This window comes from Colossoma macropomum, unplaced genomic scaffold, assembly GCF_904425465.1.
Source record: "Colossoma macropomum unplaced genomic scaffold, Colossoma_macropomum, whole genome shotgun sequence".
In the NCBI taxonomy this organism is placed as follows: Eukaryota; Metazoa; Chordata; class Actinopteri; order Characiformes; family Serrasalmidae; genus Colossoma; species Colossoma macropomum.
Genome location: NW_023494808.1, coordinates 20,107,212 through 20,130,093, shown reverse-complemented (window position 1 = coordinate 20,130,093; position 22,882 = coordinate 20,107,212). Strand labels below are relative to the sequence as shown.

Genomic DNA, 22,882 nt, shown 5'->3' with positions numbered 1-22,882 from the left:
TATGGGCTTGCAGTGTTTTTTGCCTTACAGCTCTTCAATGGAAATTTCTGGGAAGACTCACCACTGTACCATGTTTTCTCCATTTTGAGATAATGGCTCTCACTGTGGTTCACTGGAGTCCCAGAGCCTTAGAGATAGATCTCTTGCAGATTTTTTTTTTGATTGCGGCATATCGTGCTGCTTGCTGAGACCTTTTAACCTACTTCACATTGCTGAAAAGTTTTAGTATATTATATTTAGATTCAACAGGGATGGGAGTAATCAAGCCTTAAATAATCCCAGTTATGAACTAAATGTGGTTCATTGGTTGATTGAGTAACTAAGGGGTATTGACTTTTTCACACAGGGTCAGTTGGTGCTTGATAACTTTTTTCTTTCGATAAATGATCATTTAAAAACTGTATTTTGTGTTTCTTTTTTCTTGGGTTGTTGTCTGAAATTACATTTTGATGGAAGATTTGAAGTGAGTATGAAAAGTAAGCAAAAATATTTTTAAAAATCGGGGGTGGAGGGGAGCAAATACTTTTCATGGCACTGTATCTGCTCGGCCTGGTGGTAAAATCCAGAGCTGAAAACTCTAAAGTGACCTTCTCTCCTCTCCTGAGACTGCTGTGTCCCTTTATATTTCATTTTATAGTTCAGGTAGAAGACTGGTTCTATTAGTGTAAATGGACATCTTTGCCTCAAATGTCAAACTAGCCAGACGTAAAACTAGAGCGCAGGGCTACTACACACTTCAACACAGGGAAAAAAGAGTAGGCCATTGGACATGTTAGATCAATGTGAAATGCAAATTTATGATTTGTCACACCACTATAACATTATATCAGTATAACAGTTATACATTATATAACGTTATTTGACTTAAATAGTTAAAGAAAAAACAAAACATATCACAGCAGAGTACATCCCATAATATACATTTACCAAAATGAAGCACTGCAGTATTTTAAAACACCTTATATGTCTAAAGGTTTGTAAGCACCTGCTCACCCAATTCTGCAGTAACAGGGGGCTTTAGGCCCCCAGACAGACACCGCTTGGCATTGCACATGATTACGTTCTCCAGAGCATCCTATTCTATTAGCAGTGCTTTTCTATGGAGACTATGCAAGCTGTTTATACGCCACTGAACTCCTGTGTCCGCAATGGATCTACCCTCAAGTACCTCATTTCAATAATTAGAAGGGGTGTCTGGATGTTCTTAGACATATAGTGTAAGTGAATAATCAGATCAGTCAATGTTATCAAATTGAGTCAAGGTTTAAAATGGATTTTTAAAATGTAGGCCATAAAAACAAAATGTATCACTTCTGAAGGTGTTACATTATACATATACTAAAAATGAAATTATGTTACTATAACATTTTAAAGTAGTTAACAGCCCACCATATTTTAGTAAATGTTCTGTGCTATCTATGAAAATAAAGTTGTGGGACTGGACTCTGTATTGGCTAATCCTTAACATTAAAGAATTTGGATCGGGATCAGAGACAAATTAAAAATAAAACATATTCAGGACATTAAAAAAGGTTACTCCGAATGCACATAGACATTTTCAACTAATTTGGAAACTTTCTACACTAATTCCTTTGACTGCAGACTTTCCACACTTAGCATTGACTGCAGACAAATTTCATTCACCACCATTGTTTGTCATTAATAATTTTCTTCAATAAAATGTGAAAAGATTATGACCCATGAAAAAGATCATTTTAAACCACCCATTTGTGTTTTTGACAGATTTTCTACATGTTCTTACCAGAAAAACAAAACTCATATAGTGAATGGTAACTTTTCAGGAGAAGGGAAAACATTTGTAATTACTCGGAATGGATGTTAATGCAAAAAGACTTTTTCCAAGCAATGTTGTGCCATTTCTATCGGTCCATTAATTACAATTTTTACACATTGTGGAAGGTACCTGGCACTGTTAAATTATGCATACATATAAACCCAAAAACAACAATGAAGAAAGAAGGTATGTAGTAAAACCTAGATCTTACTTTGAGAACTGAAACTTAATGTCTGCAATTGGTTGTCATTTGTCAAAAGTGGTTGCCATTAGATGTGTAAAACTTGAGTATTATCAGGTACTACTTATCCCAGAAAGAATAGGATTTTCCTCTTTAGAAGTCTCTTTGGCCTCCAGAGCCATTCTCAATTTCTCCCAGAAGACCCGAGTATCCTCTCCTGGTTTGGGCCAGCTGAGGTAGGTTCGTTTCTTGATTAGTTTTCTCATCCTGTAATATGGAGACAGCTGATGGGCTGGAATGTTCTCCAGGAACACCAGGATGAGAACGTCTTTCTTCTCGTCAAAAAGTCGGAAACTGGCCACCTGGATTTCTCTGGAGCACCACTCACTCTCCAGGTAGTGGCGACTGATCACACAGATTGTCTTCCGGCTGCTATAGATCCCATCCACAATGTTATCCATGATGGGTTTACCTGGCTGGAAGTCTCTGTGGTGCAAACACAACCTCCAGCCCTGCTCTCCCTCCGCATGAGGTAACAGCTCACTCATAACCCACGGTTCATCGTGGGTGTTGTAGGAAATGAATGCATCATACTGGTAGCCACTGGACTGTCCCTTTCTCTGCTGGTTGCTGTTATAGAGGAAAGCCAGAAGGCGATAGTAGGCATAGACAACCTGCCATTTTAAGAAATGATAGAGGATGGAGCTAAACGTAATCAGAAGAATAAATACGGTGGTAGAAATGAAGCAGAAAAAACCCTTATCTACAGTGCAGGACTCAAAGTCAAGGTCCATAAGTTTATTTCCCCTGAGTTTTGATGGGTAATTGCATGTTAACTGGTCTGCATTTACAACTTGCGTGTCATTGTTTCTTATTGCCCAGTCAACAAACCAAGCATTGCTGCAGTCACAACTGAATGGATTTTCTTGTAGGTCGATGTACGTTAAGTTGGCAAATGATGTGATCAAGGTCTCATTGATGACTGCCAGTGCATTCTTGCTGATTTGCAAGTATTGAATGTCAGTGAGGTTTGCTTGCATGAGGAAGTCCAAAGACTGCAAACCAGTAGAGAACATGTGGAGTCTGTTGAGTCTTTGGAGGGGCGTGAATAATTCCTGTGAGACCGCCGTTAATTCATTTCGGCTGAGGTCCAGGCTCAGCAGTCTTGGAGTGTGTGAAAAGGTGCTTGAGTAAAGAAAGTTTAAGTTGAGATTTCCTGCCGTCAATACCTGCAAAGACGTCAGTCCTTCCAAAAGATTTGACGGGACATTCAGCATCCCTTTGTGGCCTTGGCTGTGAATTGCTAGAGTCTCCAAAGACTTTAAATATCTAAAGGGTGGTTTATTGAGACTGCTCTGATCAGAATATGAGAGGTAATTGTTGTTCAGCAAGAGATATTTTAGGTTTGCAAGTCCTGAGAAAACTGAAGCTTTTAATGAATTTTGTGTGATTTTGTTTGATTGCAGGTTGAGCACCGTCAGTTTCTGCAGTCCCTCAAAGGCCCCTTTGTCTATGGCGGTTATTTGGTTGTCGTTTAAAAGCAAGTGCGTAAGAGAATTTAAATCTCCAAAATCTCCTTTATGGATGTAATTTAACTTGTTTTGTGTTAAATCCAAAAGCTCTAGTTTCTGGAGACAAGCTCTGAAACAGTTGGTCACGGAAATTAGTCTGCTGGAGCTGATAATCAAAGTCTTCAAATTTGTAAGGTTTTGAAAAGAGCAGTCTTTTATTGAATTCAATGGATTTCTGGAAATGTAAAGTGTCTGCAACTGTGCTAGGCTGTTGAAATCTGAACATGTTAAACTATAGATGCTATTGTAACTGAGGTCTAGGTCCTCCAAGGAGGACAGATTCCAAATGGCAGGTGGAACACTGTCCAGTTTGTTTCTGGACAGACTCAGCCTTTTAAGGTTTGTCATCGATCCAAATGCCAGATTTGTGATGTTTCGGAGACTGTTTTCAGACAAGTCTAGTGTTACTAGATCAGTGCAGCCTGTTAGTTCCTTTGCAGATATGGATGCCATTCTGCTTGACTGCACATGTAGGGTTCTCAAAGTGTTAATCAGGCACGCTGTCTTAATTAGTTTTTTCACTGTTTGTTCTTTTAGTCGGTAGAGTCTGAGATTGGTCAGTGACGTGTTAAAGGTCTGTAGCACTGATTTAATTTCTTCATTCATTTGTATCCCAGTTAAATTAAGGGTGCTGACATTTCTAAGGTAGCTTGCGTCCTGCACATCCCATGTCATGCTTTCATTACTGAATGCCAGGCCTAATGATTCAAGGTGAGGGAAAACGTCTGCTGTGATTCTGAAGACTCGCAAAGGATTCCAGGACAGATCCAGGACTTTCAGTTTTAAGGATGTGTTTGAAACTTGGGGTGTTTGAAAAGAAGGAAATCCATTTCTTCCAATGTGCAGCTCTTCAATGCTGAGCAACTGAAAGAGAGGTTGAACTTCATATATGTGAGCTATATGATTACCCGATAGATTCACCATGACCAAACTAATCAGAGGATCGAAGGCAGAAGCACTGATATTTGCAATTTGATTTTCATCCAGCCGTAGCACAGTGAGGTTAAACAAATTTTGGAAGGATCCTCCTGAGATTATACGGAGATTATTGTGGGCAAGATTCAGCTCCTGCAAGGCTGTCATGCTCCTGAATGCCCCTTCCTCTACATCTTGGATCCAATTGTGTGACACATTCAAGTGTATAAGGTTGGTGAGGTGGATTAAATCCTTTTGGTTTATGCTCTTTAAATGATTGTAAGAAAGATCAAGCACTCTTGTTTGGTCTGGCACGTTGTGTGGTATAACACAAAGTTCCCTCTTATTGCATAGCGCCTTCAAATTTGCAGGATATTTTAGAGATCCCTTAATGACACAGTTAATCACAAAGAATCCATTTGCTGGAAGTACACATACAAAGCAAGGCAACATTAACAGTATATAGATACAGAACGGCGATGGGGCTTGCATGTTTTTGAGTATAATATATTTGGAGATTTGACCAGATCTTTATGTCATAGTCACGTACAGTTTTGTGCATCCAGCAAAACTGTCGATGTGGTACTCCTGATTTATTTTGGTTAGCATCCTCTTCAACACCACTTCATCTAAAAATCAGGAAAAGAGAGAAGTGAGAAGTGTCACATAAACTGGAATTTTTATATATACAATGCCATTTCCAAAAAAATGTCATGGGCTCTTGTGAAAAATGTAAATAAATGCAGAATGCAACATTTAAACACTATGTTTAACTGTAAATAGTACAACATATTAAATGCTGAAACTGAGAAATTTAATTCGTTTTGAAAACATATATGCCCATTTTGAATTTGATGCTAGCAACACATTTCAAAATCTGCAACAAAATTTAGTTTAATGCTAAAAAAAGCACCTGGTGGAACATCTCACAACTAATTATATTAACTGGCAACAGGTCAGTAACATGATGGGGTATAAAAAGAACATCCCAGAGAGGTTGAGACTTTCAGAAGTAAAGATGGGGAGGGGTTCACCACTCTGTGAAAGATTGTGAGAGCAAACAATTCAAGAATAACATTTCTCAATGTAAAATAGCAAAGAGTTTGGGGATTACATCAGCTACAGTACATAATAATATTAAAAGATTCAGAGAATCCAGAGAAATCTCTGTATGTGAGGGACAGGAGATAAAAACACAATATTGGCTGGCTGTGATTTTCAGAAGCTCAGGTGGCACGATTCTGTAGTGAAAATCACTGCATGAGCTCAGGAGCACTTTTGAAAACCACTGTCTGTGAACACAGGATGTTACATCCACAAATGCAACTTTTACCATGCAAAGAAGAAACCATATATAAACATGATCCAGAAATGCCACCGCCTTCTCTGGGCCCGAGCTTATTTAAGATGGACTGAGGAGAAGTGGAAAAGTGTCTTGTGGTCCAATGAATCAAAATTTGAAATCCATTCTGGAAATCATGGACGATGCATCCTCCGGGCTAAAGAGGAAAGGGGCAATATAGACAGGTTTTGGAGCAACATATGCTGCCATCCAGAAAATGTCATTTTCAGGGAAGGCCTTGCTTATTTCAGCAAGACAGTGCCAAACCACATTCTGCACATATTTCGACAGCATGACTCCATAGTAAAAGAGTTCAGGTGCTAAACTGGCCTGTCTGCAGCCAGACCTGTCACACATTAAAAACATTTGGCACATTGTGAAATACAAAATATTACACTGACAAATCTGAATGACAAAATATTTCACTTTCAAACTACAGCAGTCGGTCTCCTCAGTTCCCAAACGTTTACAGAATGTTGTTAAAGGAAGATGTGATGAAACATAGTGGTAAACAAGGTTTTTTAAACCTGTTGCTGGCATCAAATTCAAAATGCGCATATTTTAAAAAATAATTTCTCAGTGTGTGTGTGTGTGTGTGTGTGTGTGTGTTTGTGTAATGTTCGGCTGCTGGCTGGCCCTCGTGCCTGAGAATCTGGAGATGTGACTAATCAGATAACCACATGTACAAGGCTCATGGTAGTGCGTGCCCTCCAAAAAAGGACTTGTTTATGTTGTTTAGTGTTGATTTTCGTAGTTTTGTAGTTTAAGTTGTGTGTATGTGTTCATTGTCTTTTTATGTGTTGGGTTGTGGATTTAGTTGGGGGTTTTTGTGTGTGTTTGTTGGGGGGTCACAGTCAGGGTGAAGCTGGTGGGTAGAGGTGACCATCCCCTTGAGCTTAGTGTCCTTTATGTGTCCCTTTGTGCTGGTGTGTTCAAAAAAGAGCTGTGACAGAAGAATCATGGCTATTCCTGTGTTTCATCTTTTACTGACACATGCTTACTTCCTTAGAACCTTACCACTGGTTCTCTTTAAACACTGCTGGTTTTTTCAAGTAACCAGTTAAAATAGTTAGCTGGCAGGGGTGTAAATTTAACATGCTGCTTGTGCCAGTGTTTCTTCTGCTTTGTCAGCCTGCTGCATTGTGCCATGTGTAATGTTTTTTAGGTTACTAATTTTCTCCTTTTTCAATGTAAAAATTATGCAAAGATGCAAATGCAGGCTAACTAACACAGATGATTTTATCTAGCCAGAATAATATTATACTTGAGACATGCTGTTCAGTCAAATCTGTGTATAATAACAAGTTTAAACTAATGACCATAATCATAACTATGAGCCAGGCTATTGAATACTAAACATACTAAACATTTTCATATGAGTTTACAAACGACAAAGATCTAGATCAGTTTAATTTAGCTCATGCAGTCACAAATCAAACTGACTACTGATTAGTATGTAGTTTATTATAAAATTAATACTTACTTAAATTACTGCAGAGAAAGAATGACACACCAGACCAAAGCAAACGTAAATTAATCGGTTGAATTAAAAAATGAAATGAGTACTCCGTCAGATGTCTGTTCTCAGTACGCTATATGAGGAAGTATATAAAAACAGAACTAACCTTTGCAACACCAATGAACGTACTTGCTTTCAAGTGTTAGGAAACACACCATACTCAGATGAAACAATGCTTTATCTCTTGATCTGTCAACAGACAAAAAACTAACGGGTGGCATCTAAACTGTAGAGTTATTCAAGGTAGTAAAACATAGGTTACTCCAGATTAAGAATGGATAAAATATTTGAAACAGGCAGCCCCTGTAAGTCCACGTCTAGTGGTTTACAAACGTGACATCTTTAACTTTTGTAGGATTTTCAGTATTTGTAAAGAATTCATTAATTGAGGACCTCTTTAGAATTCATCTAATGAGCTTGTGTGCTAGATGCTGTGCACTGATTCTAAAATAATATAAAATAATATATTTTTATTTAGTTGGCAAGTATTCTATTATAAATGTAAAACATATTCTGAATACTGCCTACAAACTGTAACTTGGACCAAATACAGATATTTCATTTCTGTACTATATTCCAAATACTTGCATTCTCTTACATCCCGACCCTGTTCATAATGAGTATGTAATTGTAATGGAGTGTTAATGTGCTGTTCCATAATGTACCGTGGATGTACATGTAGTTCCTGTAAAGTGTTTTTTGTTCTGTCTCTGGGAACCATGTCATTATCCATCTGGGAACAAATGTCTTTGTTCATAGTTTGCTATTTAGTGTAAATTTCCAGTGCCTTATGATGCCTTGGAGGCCCAAAGAGGAGGAGAATTAATAGACTGTTATAGCAGATCCATCCTTTTGGCTCCCAGCTCTGCTGTTGTAAACCCATTCATTTGGCTCTGTATACTGCACCTGTTGATGTTGCTGCTTTCGCATGTTTTGTTGCTATTGCATCTTTTATTGGTGTTTATACAGCTAGATCAGGGGTGCCCAATCCTGGTCCTGGAGATCTACCACCTTGGACAGTTTAGATCCAACATACCTGGCTCTATTATTCAGATGCCCCTGAAGGTCTTCATTATACGGATCAGGTGTGATAGACTAGGGTTGGAGCTAAACTCTGCAGTGTAGCAGATCTCCAGGACCAGGATTGGGCACCATGGAGCGAGATACACTTTGCTCAGAGTCTGCCTAAGAACAAGGAGGCCCCCCAGTGGCCATATAGCATAAACATAACAGAAAGTTGTAGAGATGAAATATGTCTCAATGTGGTATTACATCTAATGATCTATGTGAAAGGCAAGTTTTACAGGAACACAACTAACAAAGCACATTCAGGAAAGAATGTAGGAGCTCTTTTGCATGAGGCAGTGTAATGTTATGCTCCTTATCTAACCTTATCTAATTGGAACGAATCCAAGTATCACATTTTTACTTTTTTAGCCGCATTGGTTTATATTGCATTGTAAATTCGCTGGACATGAAGTGAACATGGCAAGGACAGTTTTTTGAATGCTAGAATTTATCATTAAAGGTGCAGTGTGTACAATTTCACGGAAAATATATTAGCTTAAATGGAATACAGTGTACAAACAACTATAAATTGTGTTTCATTAGCTTAGAATAGGCCCTTCGTATCTACACAGGGATGGGGTCCTTTTCCACCATAGGATGTTTTTACAGTAGCCTCAAATGGACACACCAAACACTGGTTCTAGAGAGTGCCTTTTTATGTTGAAGCAGCAGCTAGAATTTGGTGGCACGATAGCACTGGTCGAAAACATAGAATAGAAGAATCAGTGGTTGCTGCCGGTGCTGGCTAACCATTTTGTGTTGGAAGAAGTTTGAGAACCCAAAATTTGACAAATGGACTTGCCATTTAGCATAAGAAAAAAGCAAGGGAGGGTGAATCCTCAACCAACATGTAGAAGCAAAACGAAATCGGGACAGGTGACGGCAGGAAACCTGACGGCCAATATAAGTTCTACTACACGCTTGGAAAGAGAGGGGTGAGGGAGGGATATTCAATTGGTTCCAATTTTAAATCTCATCACTAGATGCTCCTAAATTTTACACACTGCGCCTTTATAATTAGAACAAAATGTTATGAAATGCTGCTGCCTTTCTAATGACGATTACAGAAGTGAGAGATGGTGTACATTGTAAGACATTGTACTAAATTAGTACAATCACAAGTTCTAAATAACACAGTCAGACTGGAAACATACAGACAAGCATGACACAAAAATTGCCTTAACCATGTATGTCTAAGGTCAACTGGCTCTGTCTAACACTGAACTGAAGAAGTTTTTTGGCATAAATTAAGGGAACTAACACTGGCTCATTCTCAGAATGACGTGTATGTCATGTAGGCTATATGTGAACTGTACAGACAGCAGTTAACAGGAGAGTTTACCTTCTCTTTGTGTTGAGTTGTTAAGTCAATATAGATCTGTTAGTATGCAGAGTGCAGAGTCTTCTCAGGGTTTAGAGTCAGATATTTCACCCTTTAATCACCTGCTTAGTGCCTGTAACACAGCTCTATTCTAAAGCACATAAACAAGTCACAGCAAAAGCTAGCCAGGCTAAAGTACAGCCTTCACATAGCAGGGTTATCTTCTAACACAAAAAGGTATGTTTTACACATGTTTACTTGTAGATTTATCAATAATAGATTTCTTGTAAATAAAATAGGTCAATATATTATGAATTAAGGTAATTTGGTTCATACAATATATTGTAGAATTGCACCAAGTTAATGAATTTAAATGTGTTTGATGAATGAATGAATTAATGAGTTTGCATTGATTTTCAAGACTTTTCTAGCAAATGTTGCAACCAGGCTGTCTGTCAGTTACACCCACCTATGGGGTAATTTGTAATATTTCCACTGACTCTACTGTGTTCTCAAATAAAAATGACTCAAAGCTTATGTTTTTATTTGTATAGTGAGCAGTAGAAGTGGGCATTATGGCAAAATATATAATGTTACGATAACTAAAGACATTTTCATAATGCATAATACTTATCTCAATATTTTGCCACACAATGCACAAAAGAAAAAAGACACCAAAAACTCTGGGTAACTATTATTAATAACTCTAATTAATAACTAAGTAACTAATTAAGACTCAGGTCTTAAATTTGTCTTGATGATGGAAGATGGTTACATTCAGAACCCACAAAGTTTACTGAATTTGCACCTACTATCTTTTCCTTGCCTTTCTTCATGATGGCAAACACCAAAGAAAGCAAACATCATATGACTTCCAGTATGACGCCTTCATTTCCTACAACACCCACGATGAAATGTGGGTTATGAAGAATTCACCATGATTCACCAGATGTTTCTAGAATAAGTTACCCCTAGCCCTTAGTTAGTTACAAAGTGCAGCTTTAAGACCTCTATTATCGATATTTGCATTCTATACACACATGAGAACTACGCGCTATGTAGTTCTTCCTGTAAAACAAACAAATACTGATCTGGCAGAGCCTGCATGATTCAGAAGTTGTGATTATGTAGAATCATACGCTTTCACTTTCCATTGGTCATGCTGTGGAGTCAGGTTTGAGGTTTTTCCACCAAATTAGGCTAGTTTGAAAATGCTAGTTTTGCTGTTTTGATCTGGCAACTCTGCCCACCATAGGGGACACTAAAAATACAGCACGATCTGTGTGCTGTCTTTAAAAAGGAAAATAGGTATGAAACCAGCATTAACCTGAGAGAGATGTTTAAAGTTCATATAATTGAAATGAGTTAGTAACTTTCAGAGATTACCTTAATATTTAGTGCAATAAAATTAATGACATTTTGAAAAAGCTGCATCTCCAGAATGAGAATCACTGCAGTGTTGCTAATGCTATGGCGGTGGGTGTTATCATCATGCCTGATATTCTAAATGTTGTGGATAATTGGAGAGTTTTGTTAGAGGGAATAGAATTAAAGCATTAACAGAGCATTAACTCAGACTTTGTAAGGGGATATGACTGATCCCGATGCTAACTGAATAAAGCAGAGCTAATGACAATGGTTTGATTGTTCATATTTCATGTACCTCTAATACACAGATTATTGCTAAAGTGAAAGAGGTTATAGTTTGTTACTCGGGAACACACTTTTTTCTATACAAGGGCAGTAAAAATAATACTACAATTTAAAGGACCTGCAATCCATCAAGATCACCCAGACTTCAATAAGGGTTTCCGTTTTCTCAGGACTTCCAGAGTTCAGGCATCTTGTTCTGAATAACAACTACATATCTTACCACCCAAAAGATTCTGGAAGATTTGTCTTTTGCATCTCTAAGATGCTTAGATTTTTTGGCAGTTCACAGTCAAGGCCGTGAAGGGATGGGGAATGTTCCTTCCAACCTTTTTAAGGGGCTGACGGATTTGCATGTGCTGTGGGCTGGAAGTCTCAACATAAAATCGTTAAATCTTGAGACTTTTACCTACACCCCCAGCCTAAGGATTCTTGACCTGACCTACTGTCTTTTCCTTGCTGTTCTTTATGATGGCAAGCACCAAAGAAAGCAAACATCACATGGCTTCCAGTATGATGCCTTCATTTCCTACAATACCTATGATGAACTGTGGGTTATGGAGAAGCTGTTACCACAGCTGGAGAGACAGCAGGGCTGGAGGTTGTGTTTGCACCACAGAGACTTCCAGCCAGGTAAATCCATCATGGACAACATTGTGGATGGCATCTATCGCAGCTGTAAGACAATCTGTGTGATTAGTTGCCACTACCTGGAGAGTGAGTGGTATTCCAGAGAAATCCAGGTGGCCAGTTTCTGACTCTTTGACGAGAAGAAAGACGTTTTCATCCTCGTATTCCTGGAGGAAATTCCACCCCATAAGCAGTCTCAGATTACAGGATCAACAAGCGTACCTACCTTACCTGGCCTAAACCAGGAGAGAACACTGAGGTCTTCTGACAGAAACTCAGAGCTGCCTTGGAAACCAGGGAAAATTCAGCCTAGAAGAACAGTTCTTCTGGGTTAGGATGATCTGACAGTGTCATTCATTAAATATGTTGGACTGATCTTTCATTATTATCTCCCCAAAAAGTGCTAGGACATTTTCTTACAAGTTCATTGTATTAGGAAACAAAAAATCAGTGACATTTTTTTAAAGCTGCACTCGGGTTAAGGAAAAAAGACACTACAATATGGTGCGCTGCTGCAAGTCGCCCTGTAAAGCCTGAAATAGTAATTTAAAAGTCAGAGGTGTCAGGTCCAATTTTAGGACTTCTTTATGTATTAAGGTCACACACTCAGCCTCAAAAAGAAGGCTTGGCTCAATGTGAAAATGTATTAAATGCTAAATCAATATTGTACAGATGAAGATGTGATGACAATAGTAAACAATTCAATTACATCCTCAGAAGATGTGTCCTGCACCATGTTTTGACTGAGTTCAGTTTGAATACTCAGATTCATCCCCTCAGGGAAGGGGTTCAAAGCACAACCTATATTACAAAATTTCTTACACACCTTGCATGCAATTACACATTTCCACCAGAGAGGATCCCCAAACTATACATAGTGTAGCTTTAAACCATTCCAAGATTGTCATTTTCTCTTTGGTAAAATATTCTTTTAAAACGCATCTGGTATGTTTGTGCAGGTTTGCATCTAAAATGCCTCTTCTGAGTTCATGATCCATCAGTGAACACAAGCTTATTGACACCATTGTAAGAAAAGAAGCCTCAGACTGTGGGGGCTGCTTTCTTACAACATGCTTTACAGTACTTTACATTGCAGTTTGTGCTATAGCAGTTTTTTAGTGCAGTCTGGTTGGAGTTTTCCAGGCTTTCTCCTCAGATCCTTTTTGGGGCCACTGTATTTTGTTATTCTGTTCATTTAATTTGAGTCAATAATGCAATGAAGCATGTTTGAGGATGTGCAAAGTGCTGTGATTTTAATCTGTCTCCACATTTCGCATGTTGCATGATGTGTTTAGCATATGACCTGCTTTACAAATTGGGTAAAAGAAACATTAGGTTGGCCCTGAACATGGTTGTCATTTTTGCACCTGTATTTTTGCTTCAATCAGTGCATGCTTAACACTTTTTTAATTGTTAAATCATTGCAATAAAAATTGAGACAAATTACAAACAACATTGTTTACTTTAATTTTGTTACCATGCAGAGAAATGTTAGAAATTAGAAAGAACTGCAGCAAATTAGCATTTGCTGCACTTCATGTGAGCATGACAACATGATTAATCTTCTTCACATCCAAACTTCTCAGGTGAGATCTTATGGGGTGCTGGCTGAATCTTGCTCACAGCCAGAACTCTGGGGCTCTGGTAAAGGTAGTATTTTGCACCAACATACACCTTCACACCATCAGCGTCGCACATGGCAGCATCGACATTAGCAATGGGGAGTGGGAACTCACTCTTAACAGCTCTTGGGGTTACAGCCAGATCAATATCGATCATTTTTTGACCTGTAGAAGAAATGAAAACATATCTAAAGTTTGTCTATTATATTCACTTAAACTGTAAATAGATAACGGTTAATAGAGATTAGCTAGCTTTATATTTTTTGCACCACTACATGCTTTTTATGTATCTGCCAGTTTTAACCACTACATTCTTAAAAAAGTGCCACAAATAGTTATGTGCACAAAATTATAGAAAAACTACTTTGTGTAGCAAGAGTCTAACATCTCTTATACAAAAATAGGCCCACGTTTCCTAAAAAGTTGGGACGCTGTGCAAAGTGTAAATAAAAACAAAATGCAAGGATGTGCAAATCATTTAAACTAAAATTAATTGAAAATAGTACAACAACACAACAAATATTGAAACTGAGAAATTTTCTTTTTTTGAGAAAATATATGTCCATTTTGAATTTGATGCTAGCAACATCTTTCAAAAAAGTTGGGACGGGGCAACAAAAGTTATGTAAACAACAAAAGAAAGTTATGTAATGCTAAACACAGGGCTGGAACATTTCACAACCTATTAGGTTAACTGGCAACAGCTCAGTAATATGATGGAGTATAAAAAGAGCATCCCAGAGAGGCTGAGTCTTCCAGGAGTAAAGATGAGGAGGGGTTCACTACTCTGTGAAAGACTGCACAGTGCAGCAATTTAACAGTAATGTTTCTCAATGTAAAATATTAAAGAACTTGGTGTTTTCATCATCTACAGGACATAATATCATTAAAAGATTCAGAGAATCCAGAGAATATTCTGTATGCAAGGGACAATGCCGAAAACCAACATTGACTGGCCACGATCTTCAGGCCATCGGGCAGCACTTCATTAAAAACAGATACGATTCTGTAGTGGAAATCACTGCATGGGCTCAGGAACACTTCTGAAAACCACTGTCTGTAAACACAGTTCATCACTGCTTCTACAAATGCAAGTTAAAACTCCACCATGCAAAGAAGAAACCAGACATAAATAGGATCCAGAAATGCTGCCATCTTCTCTGGGCCCAAGCTATTTAAGACTGAGGCAAAGTGGAAAAATGGCGTGGAATGTGAAATTCTTTTTGGAAATCACAGATGTCGCATTGTCCAGGCTAAAGAGAAAAGCGACCATCCACCTTGTTTTCAGCGCGCAGTTCAAAAGCCAACATCCATGATGGTCTGGTGGGGCATTAATGCACATGGCATGGGTAATTTGCACATCTGTGAGGGCACCATTAATGCTGTATGATATATACAGATTTTGGAGCATCATATGCTGCCATCCAGATGTTGTCTTTTTCAGGGAAGGCCTTGCTTATTTCAGCAAGACAATGTCAAACCACATTCTGCATGTTTTTACAGCAGCATGGCTCCGTAGTAAAAGAGTCTGGGTGCTAAATTGGCTAAATTGGTCTATATCTGTCACCCACTGAAATCATTTGGCACATGATGAAACAAAAAATATGGTAAAGGAGACCCAGAACTGTTGCGCAGTTGAAATCCTATGTGAAACAAGAATGGGAAAACATTTCACTTTCAAAACTACAGCAGTTGGTATAATCAGTTTCCCAAACACTTACGGAGTGTTGTTAAAAGAAGAAGTGTTGCAACACAGTAGTAAACATGCTCCTGTCCCAACTTTTTTGAAACATGTTTCTGGCATCAAATTCAAAATGGGCATATATTTAAAAAAAACAAAAAAAAACAAGACAATTTCTCAGTTTCAACATTTGATTGTCTTTGTGCTATTATCAATTAAACACAGTGTTTCAGTGATTACATCATTACATTTTGCCCAGTGTTCCAACTTTTTTGGAAACAGGGTTGTACATATTTTTAATTATTAGAAGTAGTATTATTATTATTGTCCATTAATTTCATACAATCGACTAACATTAACTTCACTAACATTTGGATCTGTATATTTAATGTACAGTACTGACTTGCTGTTCAGCTGGAAGACTTAAACATTAAAAACATGCATTATCAAATGATGCAATCACATTTAAAAGTACAGTTTCCTTCATTTAAAAGAATGTTTTTGTCAAGTCAAACTGAAAAACAAACCTTTTATAATGTGGACAACATGTTGATTTGCACAGAGAAATGCAGCATTCACGGGTCCCTCGATGCCCAGCTCCTCTTTCAGGGGTTTAGGATAGCCCTCTATCAGAGTGTAAGGTGTTGCTGATTTGTAGATATAGATTTGATTGCCCTGTCAGACATTAAAAACTTTATGTTTAATTACACAGGCTCAGAACATATGCAAGATGACATTAAAGGAATGGTTCAGCAAAACATCAAGCGTACACAGTTTTCCACTTACCCCAGATGTCGTTGATCAGCCAAAACATGTTCTGGGCCCAAATTTTGCTTCTTTAGTTTAACACTGGAGCTATGAGGCTAAAGTAACTAACAAACACAAGAAGTCAAAAGTCACCGATATCTTTTCTATAAATTCACCCCCAAAATTTATCCTCAAACCATATCCAGGTCTTCATTAAGGCCACGCAGACTAGTTGATGTGGTTTAGGACACAGTATGACTTACTGTGAACGACAAAAATGAGCAGAAGTTCATTGTGTAGCTGAATGCAGTGGGCAGCCACTTTAGACAAGTGTTTTGACAAATTTTGACTCCTCTTCTTGTGCATATACGTCATGTGGGCATATGGACACCGCAGATTATGTTCACAATTTCTGTTGTTTCATTATGTAAATAACTGCTAGTCAACTGCTAATTTTTTCGAAAACAACAGAAACCCGTGATGCACGTGAGCGTGAAGGGGAGTTGGATTCTGCAGGGGATTCGGCACAACACCTGTTGCCCCCAGTGTTCAGCTACACAAGGTCTGTTCATTTTTATACTTGACAAAAAGTCATACTGTGTCCTAAACCACATCAATTAGTCTGCACAGCATTAATAAATACCTGGATGGCTTTTAGGCGTATATTTACAGAATCCACCCAATTAATGCACTACCTAATAAAGAGAAGGTTGTGCACCCTGTGGTCGAATCCCAAATAATTTTTATTAGGCATATAATGCACTGTTTGGGTGTGGAAGTTTTGGAGGTTTTGGAAGTGGAAATTTTATGACCTTTGTATATAAGCAAAAATTGGACACCAGACATGTCTTGGCTGATCAACTACATCTGGAGTACGTGGATTTTTTTCGCTGAAACATTCTTTTAAAAAGAATGAATTGAAGGAGTCAGTACAAAAACATCTTGGCTTCCATTTATGGCACTTGGCAGACGCTCTTATCCAGAGTGACTTACAATGTGATAATTTTATACAAGGGACAAATTTATGCAAATGTAGTGTTAGGAGTCTTGCCCAAGGACTCTTATTGGTATAGTGTAGGGTGCTTGCCTGGGGACTGGACCCTAGTCTACAGCATAGAAGGCAGAGGTGTTACCCACTACAGTATACCAACCACCCACTATACTAATCACAGCTTCATCTGTTTTATATAAACAATAATGTGATAGTTTCTCATGGTTTGGTGAGGTTTGACAAGAAAAAAGACAATCAGGTGTAAATATGCTTTTTTGTACCTGAATAATGTACATCTTGTCACCATAAGCGAAGACGGCATCTACCCGTCCTGAGACCTCCTTCCATAATCTTGTGATGGGGAAGGGGTGACTTCCATCGCGGTGCGAATCTAACCTAATGTACATGCTCTCTGTGTACAACAAGGATGCAGATATGAGAGAAAAAATGAAGAAATGTCCCTTGTACACCTACACAAACATACTTTTGTAGCAAATCATGATCACCTATAAATGCATATGTTTTGCCGGTGTCATCTGCGCTGATGGCATCAAGTTTGCACCGTGGCTTTTTGTGTCCACCCCCATGACCTACAGCACAGTTTCACAAAACCAACAGAAATAAAATAAAATAAATCTTCAAGACTGTAAATAGACAATGTTTTTTCAAGGATCAAGAATTAACCGCTCACCAAAATCTTGGCATCTCATGAAGTAATGTCTAGCATCCTTGGGATAATGCCCTTCCACTTCTCCAGACACAGGATTGAATCTGGTGAAGTTGTGGCCATGGAAACAGTAGTAATGTTCAAGCCAGCGGAATGCAGAGGTGCAATTTGGCAAGTGACTCCACACCTTCTTCTTCACTGTCTTGGTCTTGATGTCAAAGTTGTACACCTCATGTCCTGAGGAAAGTATGTGAAACACATTAGAACAACATGGTAGATTATAGTGGATACTTTGCATACTTTGCATTTTGTTGCCATATGGCAACAGCATGCCAACTTCAATCTGCATAAATTGTAGGTCAGTACACTGCCATAAGACATAGGCTATATTCATCATCCAGACATAAAAAACAATGGCATAACTACCAAATATGTAGACATATGTTAAGTATATATAACATGGTAGATTATTGTGGATACTTTGTATACTTTGCATTTTGTTGCCATATGGCAACAGCATGTGATCTTCAGTCTGTATAAATTGTAAGTCAGTACACTGCCAGAGAACAAAGGCCATATTTATCATACAGACATAAAAAACAATGGCATAACAGCCAAATATGTAGACATATTTTAAGCGTGTAGAAAGAAGTACGAAAAATAATTATATTGATAAAATCAATATCCAATGGAATTATATTTACACCTATCGTATGCACTACAGAATGCAATTCTATTGTCACATGCTGTTGCCAAATGGCAATGATTATATTGTTTTCTATAAAAAATCAATAAAACCTAAACATATTTTATTTATGAGAAGAAATTTTAGCTTTCCACAGACTATGTTTTGATTTTTTCTTGAGGTTGTTTATGACTATCGAATTATCCACTCATTGCGAAGGATTCAGAGGCCCGGACTCTGTGTGTGTGTGTGTGAAAAAAGTACAGAATGTAACAGCAAGGTATGCGATAAAAGTATACCATGTTACTCAGAAAGCCTCCAGTTTCCCAAAGGAAAGTAACACATATGTACTTCTTTTGTATTGAAGCTAAACAAAAAGCAAGAAAAAAGTCATTATTGCCATCAGTAACCATGGCCCACTTTCCCAGAGATACAGATTAAGCCTAATTTTGGACTAATTTTTGTTATCAATAGAGAATTACCTTTGGAAATTCTTTTTAGTCTAGGCTTAGACTTAATCTGGGTCTGGAAAACCAGCCCTATATGTTTGGCTACGTATATATGTATAAGTACTACCTCTTAGTAGTACTCAATACTGGAGACTGAAGATTAAGACCATTGAGAAATCAAATTTCTTTGATCAGTTTTCATTTATAAATGTATTTACCCTTGAAGAACAGAACGGAGTCAGTGACGCATTCTCCTTTAGGGCACTCCACTGCTGCATCTAAGTGACTTGGCACTCCTGGAAACACCTGCTGGATCTCTAATGGAAAACCTTTCTCCAGAGTGTGGCTGTAGTAGCTAAAGACTTTGTCATCCTGTAACAGATTCAAACATAGAGGCATTTTTGAAAGATTATAAAACCCTGTCCTTTTCCTTTTTTTATATATAAACAAGAGGATATGCAAGTATCTATTCAACATGAAACATTTTCCACTGTACCAAGAAGAAAAAGATGTGGTCGTGGTCTTTTAGAGCATCGCCATCTTTATTGTGCATGCGGAAAGCGGCGTCCACGTGACCCAGATGATGAAATTCATCTAGTTCCTTGAATGTACCATTTGCGAGCTCAGAGGGGCCGGAGAAACCCTTCCACAAATGGTCACCTGTCAACGTTGAAATGAAAGTCACTATTCAAATTACAACAAATGCAGACATGCATGGTAGGAGACGGTCTTTGCACCAGGCCTGCTGCCTATGGCCCCCATGAGCCAAGGGCCCATGAAAACTGAAATGAATCACCCCTCCCCCATTACTGTATTTGGCCTAGAGCCCCAGAATCACTAACTCCACCCCTGCCCTAAATATATTTTAGAGAGTAAGACTGGTGGAATAATTCCTTTAAAAAAGAAAAAGTTTGATCACTATCTGAAGTTAATGCTATATCTCTAATGCTAGCTAGCACAGATGTATTTAGTAGCCTCTAGACCAGGATGTGATCAGTGCATTATCGATTCCCAATGGTTGTATAATGTGTGTGATGTATGCTGGGTACTGTAGTGAGAGAACACTGATTAAAGAAAACATGAAAACAATACAAAACCGTAAATTCTGCCAAATAACAAACAAATAACATGTTAAATGCTAGTTGTAGGCCAGAATGCTCCTTTAAGTGGACGTTCTTTAAACTTCAAATAGTTTTTTTCGTATTTCCACATCTCATTCATAAAAAATGAAACATTTGAAAGGTTCTTTAGGGAAGCAAAAAAAAAAAACTTCCATTGTACATTTAAAGAACCCCTTCATTTCTAAGAGTACAACTGCTTCTATTAGTTGCTCAATAGTCTAAATAGTTGTCTAACTGAAGTGCTGGCTTCTGGGTGCATTGTGGCGGTCAACCTCACAGAATGGACATGTTAACTAAGCTGAGAAAGAAAATATATTTAAAAAAAATAAGAGCATTAAATTAAAGGTTGTGTAACGTCGCTAAAAACCTTTGAAAAAGAATGTTTGTCCTTTCTCGTCAGGGACAATGGCATCAAACTCGATGCCCTCGCAGCGGTCGAGCTTGGCATGGTGATGGGAATCTTCTTGAACATGTGGATGATCTAAAAAGGAGCATTTATCTGAATTAATTCATTATAAATTAGATCAGTATATTTCATATGTAAAAGACAATTCTACCAAATTTCTGCATGATTAAATGGTTAAGATGTAAACAATGTCATTCAGAGTGGTTTGACTGAAATGCTCTGTTCTAGAGAAACTTACTGAGTCAGAGATTTTCACAATGGTGATGACAGGAACCAGATCGTATTTTGGCAAAATATATATTTATTTTTGCCCTATTCTCAGTGGGGAGATATATGCAAGGTGGTGTAAGGCAAAATAATTCCCAATGTTTCATATTTACCACTATTTTACTAATATTAAAATTACATATAACTCACAAAACACATGTAGGTTCACTAGTGGTTTGGACAGTAAATAAAATGGCTATATTTTTTTATTATAAAAAAAAAGCATAATTGCAAGAAAGCAAAAATATTTACTTTTAATGTAAGTTAATGCAAAGAGATTGTATTTCAAGCAATTTTGCATTCGATTGATCCTTTCACCGTTAAAATTTTACACCATGTAAATGGCAGCTGATGTTCTCAAATCACATCAAAAAATGAAAATTAACAATATTTGACAGTGACAATATTTGTGTTGTAGATATTGGTGACCCCGGTTCCTATCACCACCACTGTAAAAAAATCCAAGTCAGCAAATTTTTCTAGAATGAAGCATTTCATATCAACCACTCTGAATGACTTTACTTACATCTATATGATTGAATTATACAGAAAACCTCATCATTTCTCAAAGATAACAATAAATCTGGCATAAAAACAAAATAGAGAAAAAAAGAAAGAAAAAAGGAAAAAACTGGTACACATGTTTATACCTGCAATCATAACATCATGGTGGCTGTAATACAAAGAGAAAGACCACATTAGGATTTTATTAGTTAAAATACAGTTGATAAATTGCTTGTTATACATGAAGCAAAATAAAAGAACGGAAAGACAATACATTTGAGGTAAACCATAGGGGGGCTGAACATAAGCTGAAGGCCAACAACATGACTCAGTGAAAAAACATGCTGAACTAGACAGTTGACTTTGACCACTGTGCATCTGCAGTATTGATCTGATGCTGTACTCTGCAAACTAACCAAGAGAATACAAACACTGACAGAAAGAGAAGCAAACATAGAGAACCAAAGGCTGTATACAGAGGATTATGAACAAATATAAATAGAAAACCCTGCACTTATTTTACAGCACACGAAAAGTCAAGTTAAAAGTGTGGGGTTAGATCTGGGATAGATCTGCAATACATCTCAGCTTTCTTTAATCACTATCAGCATTTGGAGATACTCACGCTGGAGCTGCAAAGCTTGGAGCCAGAGCCAAGCACCCGCAGAGGAACACCAAGAGCTGCTTCATGATCAGCCGTCCGTTTGAACCAGATCAGCTGTGTGCAGTAAAAGGTACTTTAAGTGGAGAAAGACCCAACTTTTATATTGATTCTCTGGATGGGAGGGTGCAGCAGGAGGCCGTCTCTGTTTCTAGAAGAATTTGGTGACACAGTTTACTGACAGAGCCCAACAGACAAAGGGTAAAGAGTGCCCTGTTACAAAAAATTCTGGGATTAGGCAATCAACTCTCATGCCAATGGTCAAAGTGCATTTTTTTAGAGGATGGGCATTAGTTATGGTCACAATGAAAAAAAAATGTTGTTGTTATCACAAATAAGTATTTATTTATAAATTAGGGATAACAGATTGGGGAAGTTTGAGCTTTCCTATTGTTTGCCAAGACCTTGAACTGACCCTGAATGCTCATTTGGAACGAGCAAAAAAAAAAAAAACGTGCATTCATTGCCACAGAACACAGTGCTCTTTTGTGTACTGTTGTTACACTGAGTCAAGGGTGGTGCAATCCCAGTAAATCCCACTTTTATGACCTGCTGAGTCATAAAATATTCTATCAAACAGTGTTTAAATCTGTGGTAACACGTTATTCGGAGTGGTCCTTTACTGATTATTAATAAATTCTTAACAGATTATCAGTTACGCATCAACAACATATCAGTAAAGTAGCAGTAGTGAAGCCTCTGAGTACATTGAAGTCAATATCTTGTAGACGTACTGTTCATACGCTACTTACATTGAGTAGATGTATTGTTTATATATTACTTCCATTACACAAAACCTAACCTGACCCAACCTTACACGAAACCTAACCCTCACCCTGGCCCTAACCCTAACCCTAACCTGACCCAACCTTACACAAAACCTAACCCTCACCCTCACATATTTATGACGTCTATGGGAGTCCGTTGGGTGTTTGTTTCTTCCAAAAGGACCACTTAAAATAAAGTGTCACTGAATCTCTAATTAAACTTTAGTCTTAATCATGATTATTGATGCAGAAAACAAACACAAACATACCGTTATTGATGCAAAGCACCATTCCTCTTTAGTGCCCCTGGTGTTCTGCTAGA

At 37.9% G+C, this 22,882-nt stretch overlaps 2 protein-coding genes and 1 pseudogene across 2 annotated transcripts; 1 reads left to right on the top strand and 2 right to left on the bottom strand.

The window, feature by feature from the left end:
- Positions 1–634: 634 nt before the first annotated feature.
- LOC118798343 (toll-like receptor 13) lies at positions 635–7,377 on the bottom strand. Its single transcript, XM_036557774.1, has 2 exons — positions 7,288–7,377; positions 635–5,091 (listed from the first exon to the last, which is right to left on the bottom strand). Exon 2 carries the CDS (start codon positions 4,952–4,954, stop codon positions 2,090–2,092), a length of 2,865 nt encoding a protein of 954 aa, XP_036413667.1. The 5' UTR covers positions 4,955–5,091; positions 7,288–7,377; the 3' UTR covers positions 635–2,089.
- Positions 7,378–11,230: 3,853 nt separating this feature from the next.
- LOC118798001 lies at positions 11,231–12,305 on the top strand (annotated as a pseudogene).
- Positions 12,306–13,218: 913 nt separating this feature from the next.
- On the bottom strand, positions 13,219–21,963 carry hpxb (hemopexin b). The gene is made up of 10 exons (XM_036557688.1): positions 21,758–21,963; positions 21,279–21,301; positions 20,323–20,436; positions 19,331–19,494; positions 19,053–19,206; positions 17,725–17,937; positions 17,540–17,623; positions 17,315–17,445; positions 15,823–15,970; positions 13,219–13,779 (listed from the first exon to the last, which is right to left on the bottom strand). The coding sequence occupies exons 1-10, from the start codon at positions 21,820–21,822 to the stop codon at positions 13,550–13,552; spliced, it is 1,326 nt and encodes a 441-aa protein (XP_036413581.1). The 5' UTR covers positions 21,823–21,963; the 3' UTR covers positions 13,219–13,549.
- Between the last annotated feature and the right edge of the window lie 919 nt (positions 21,964–22,882).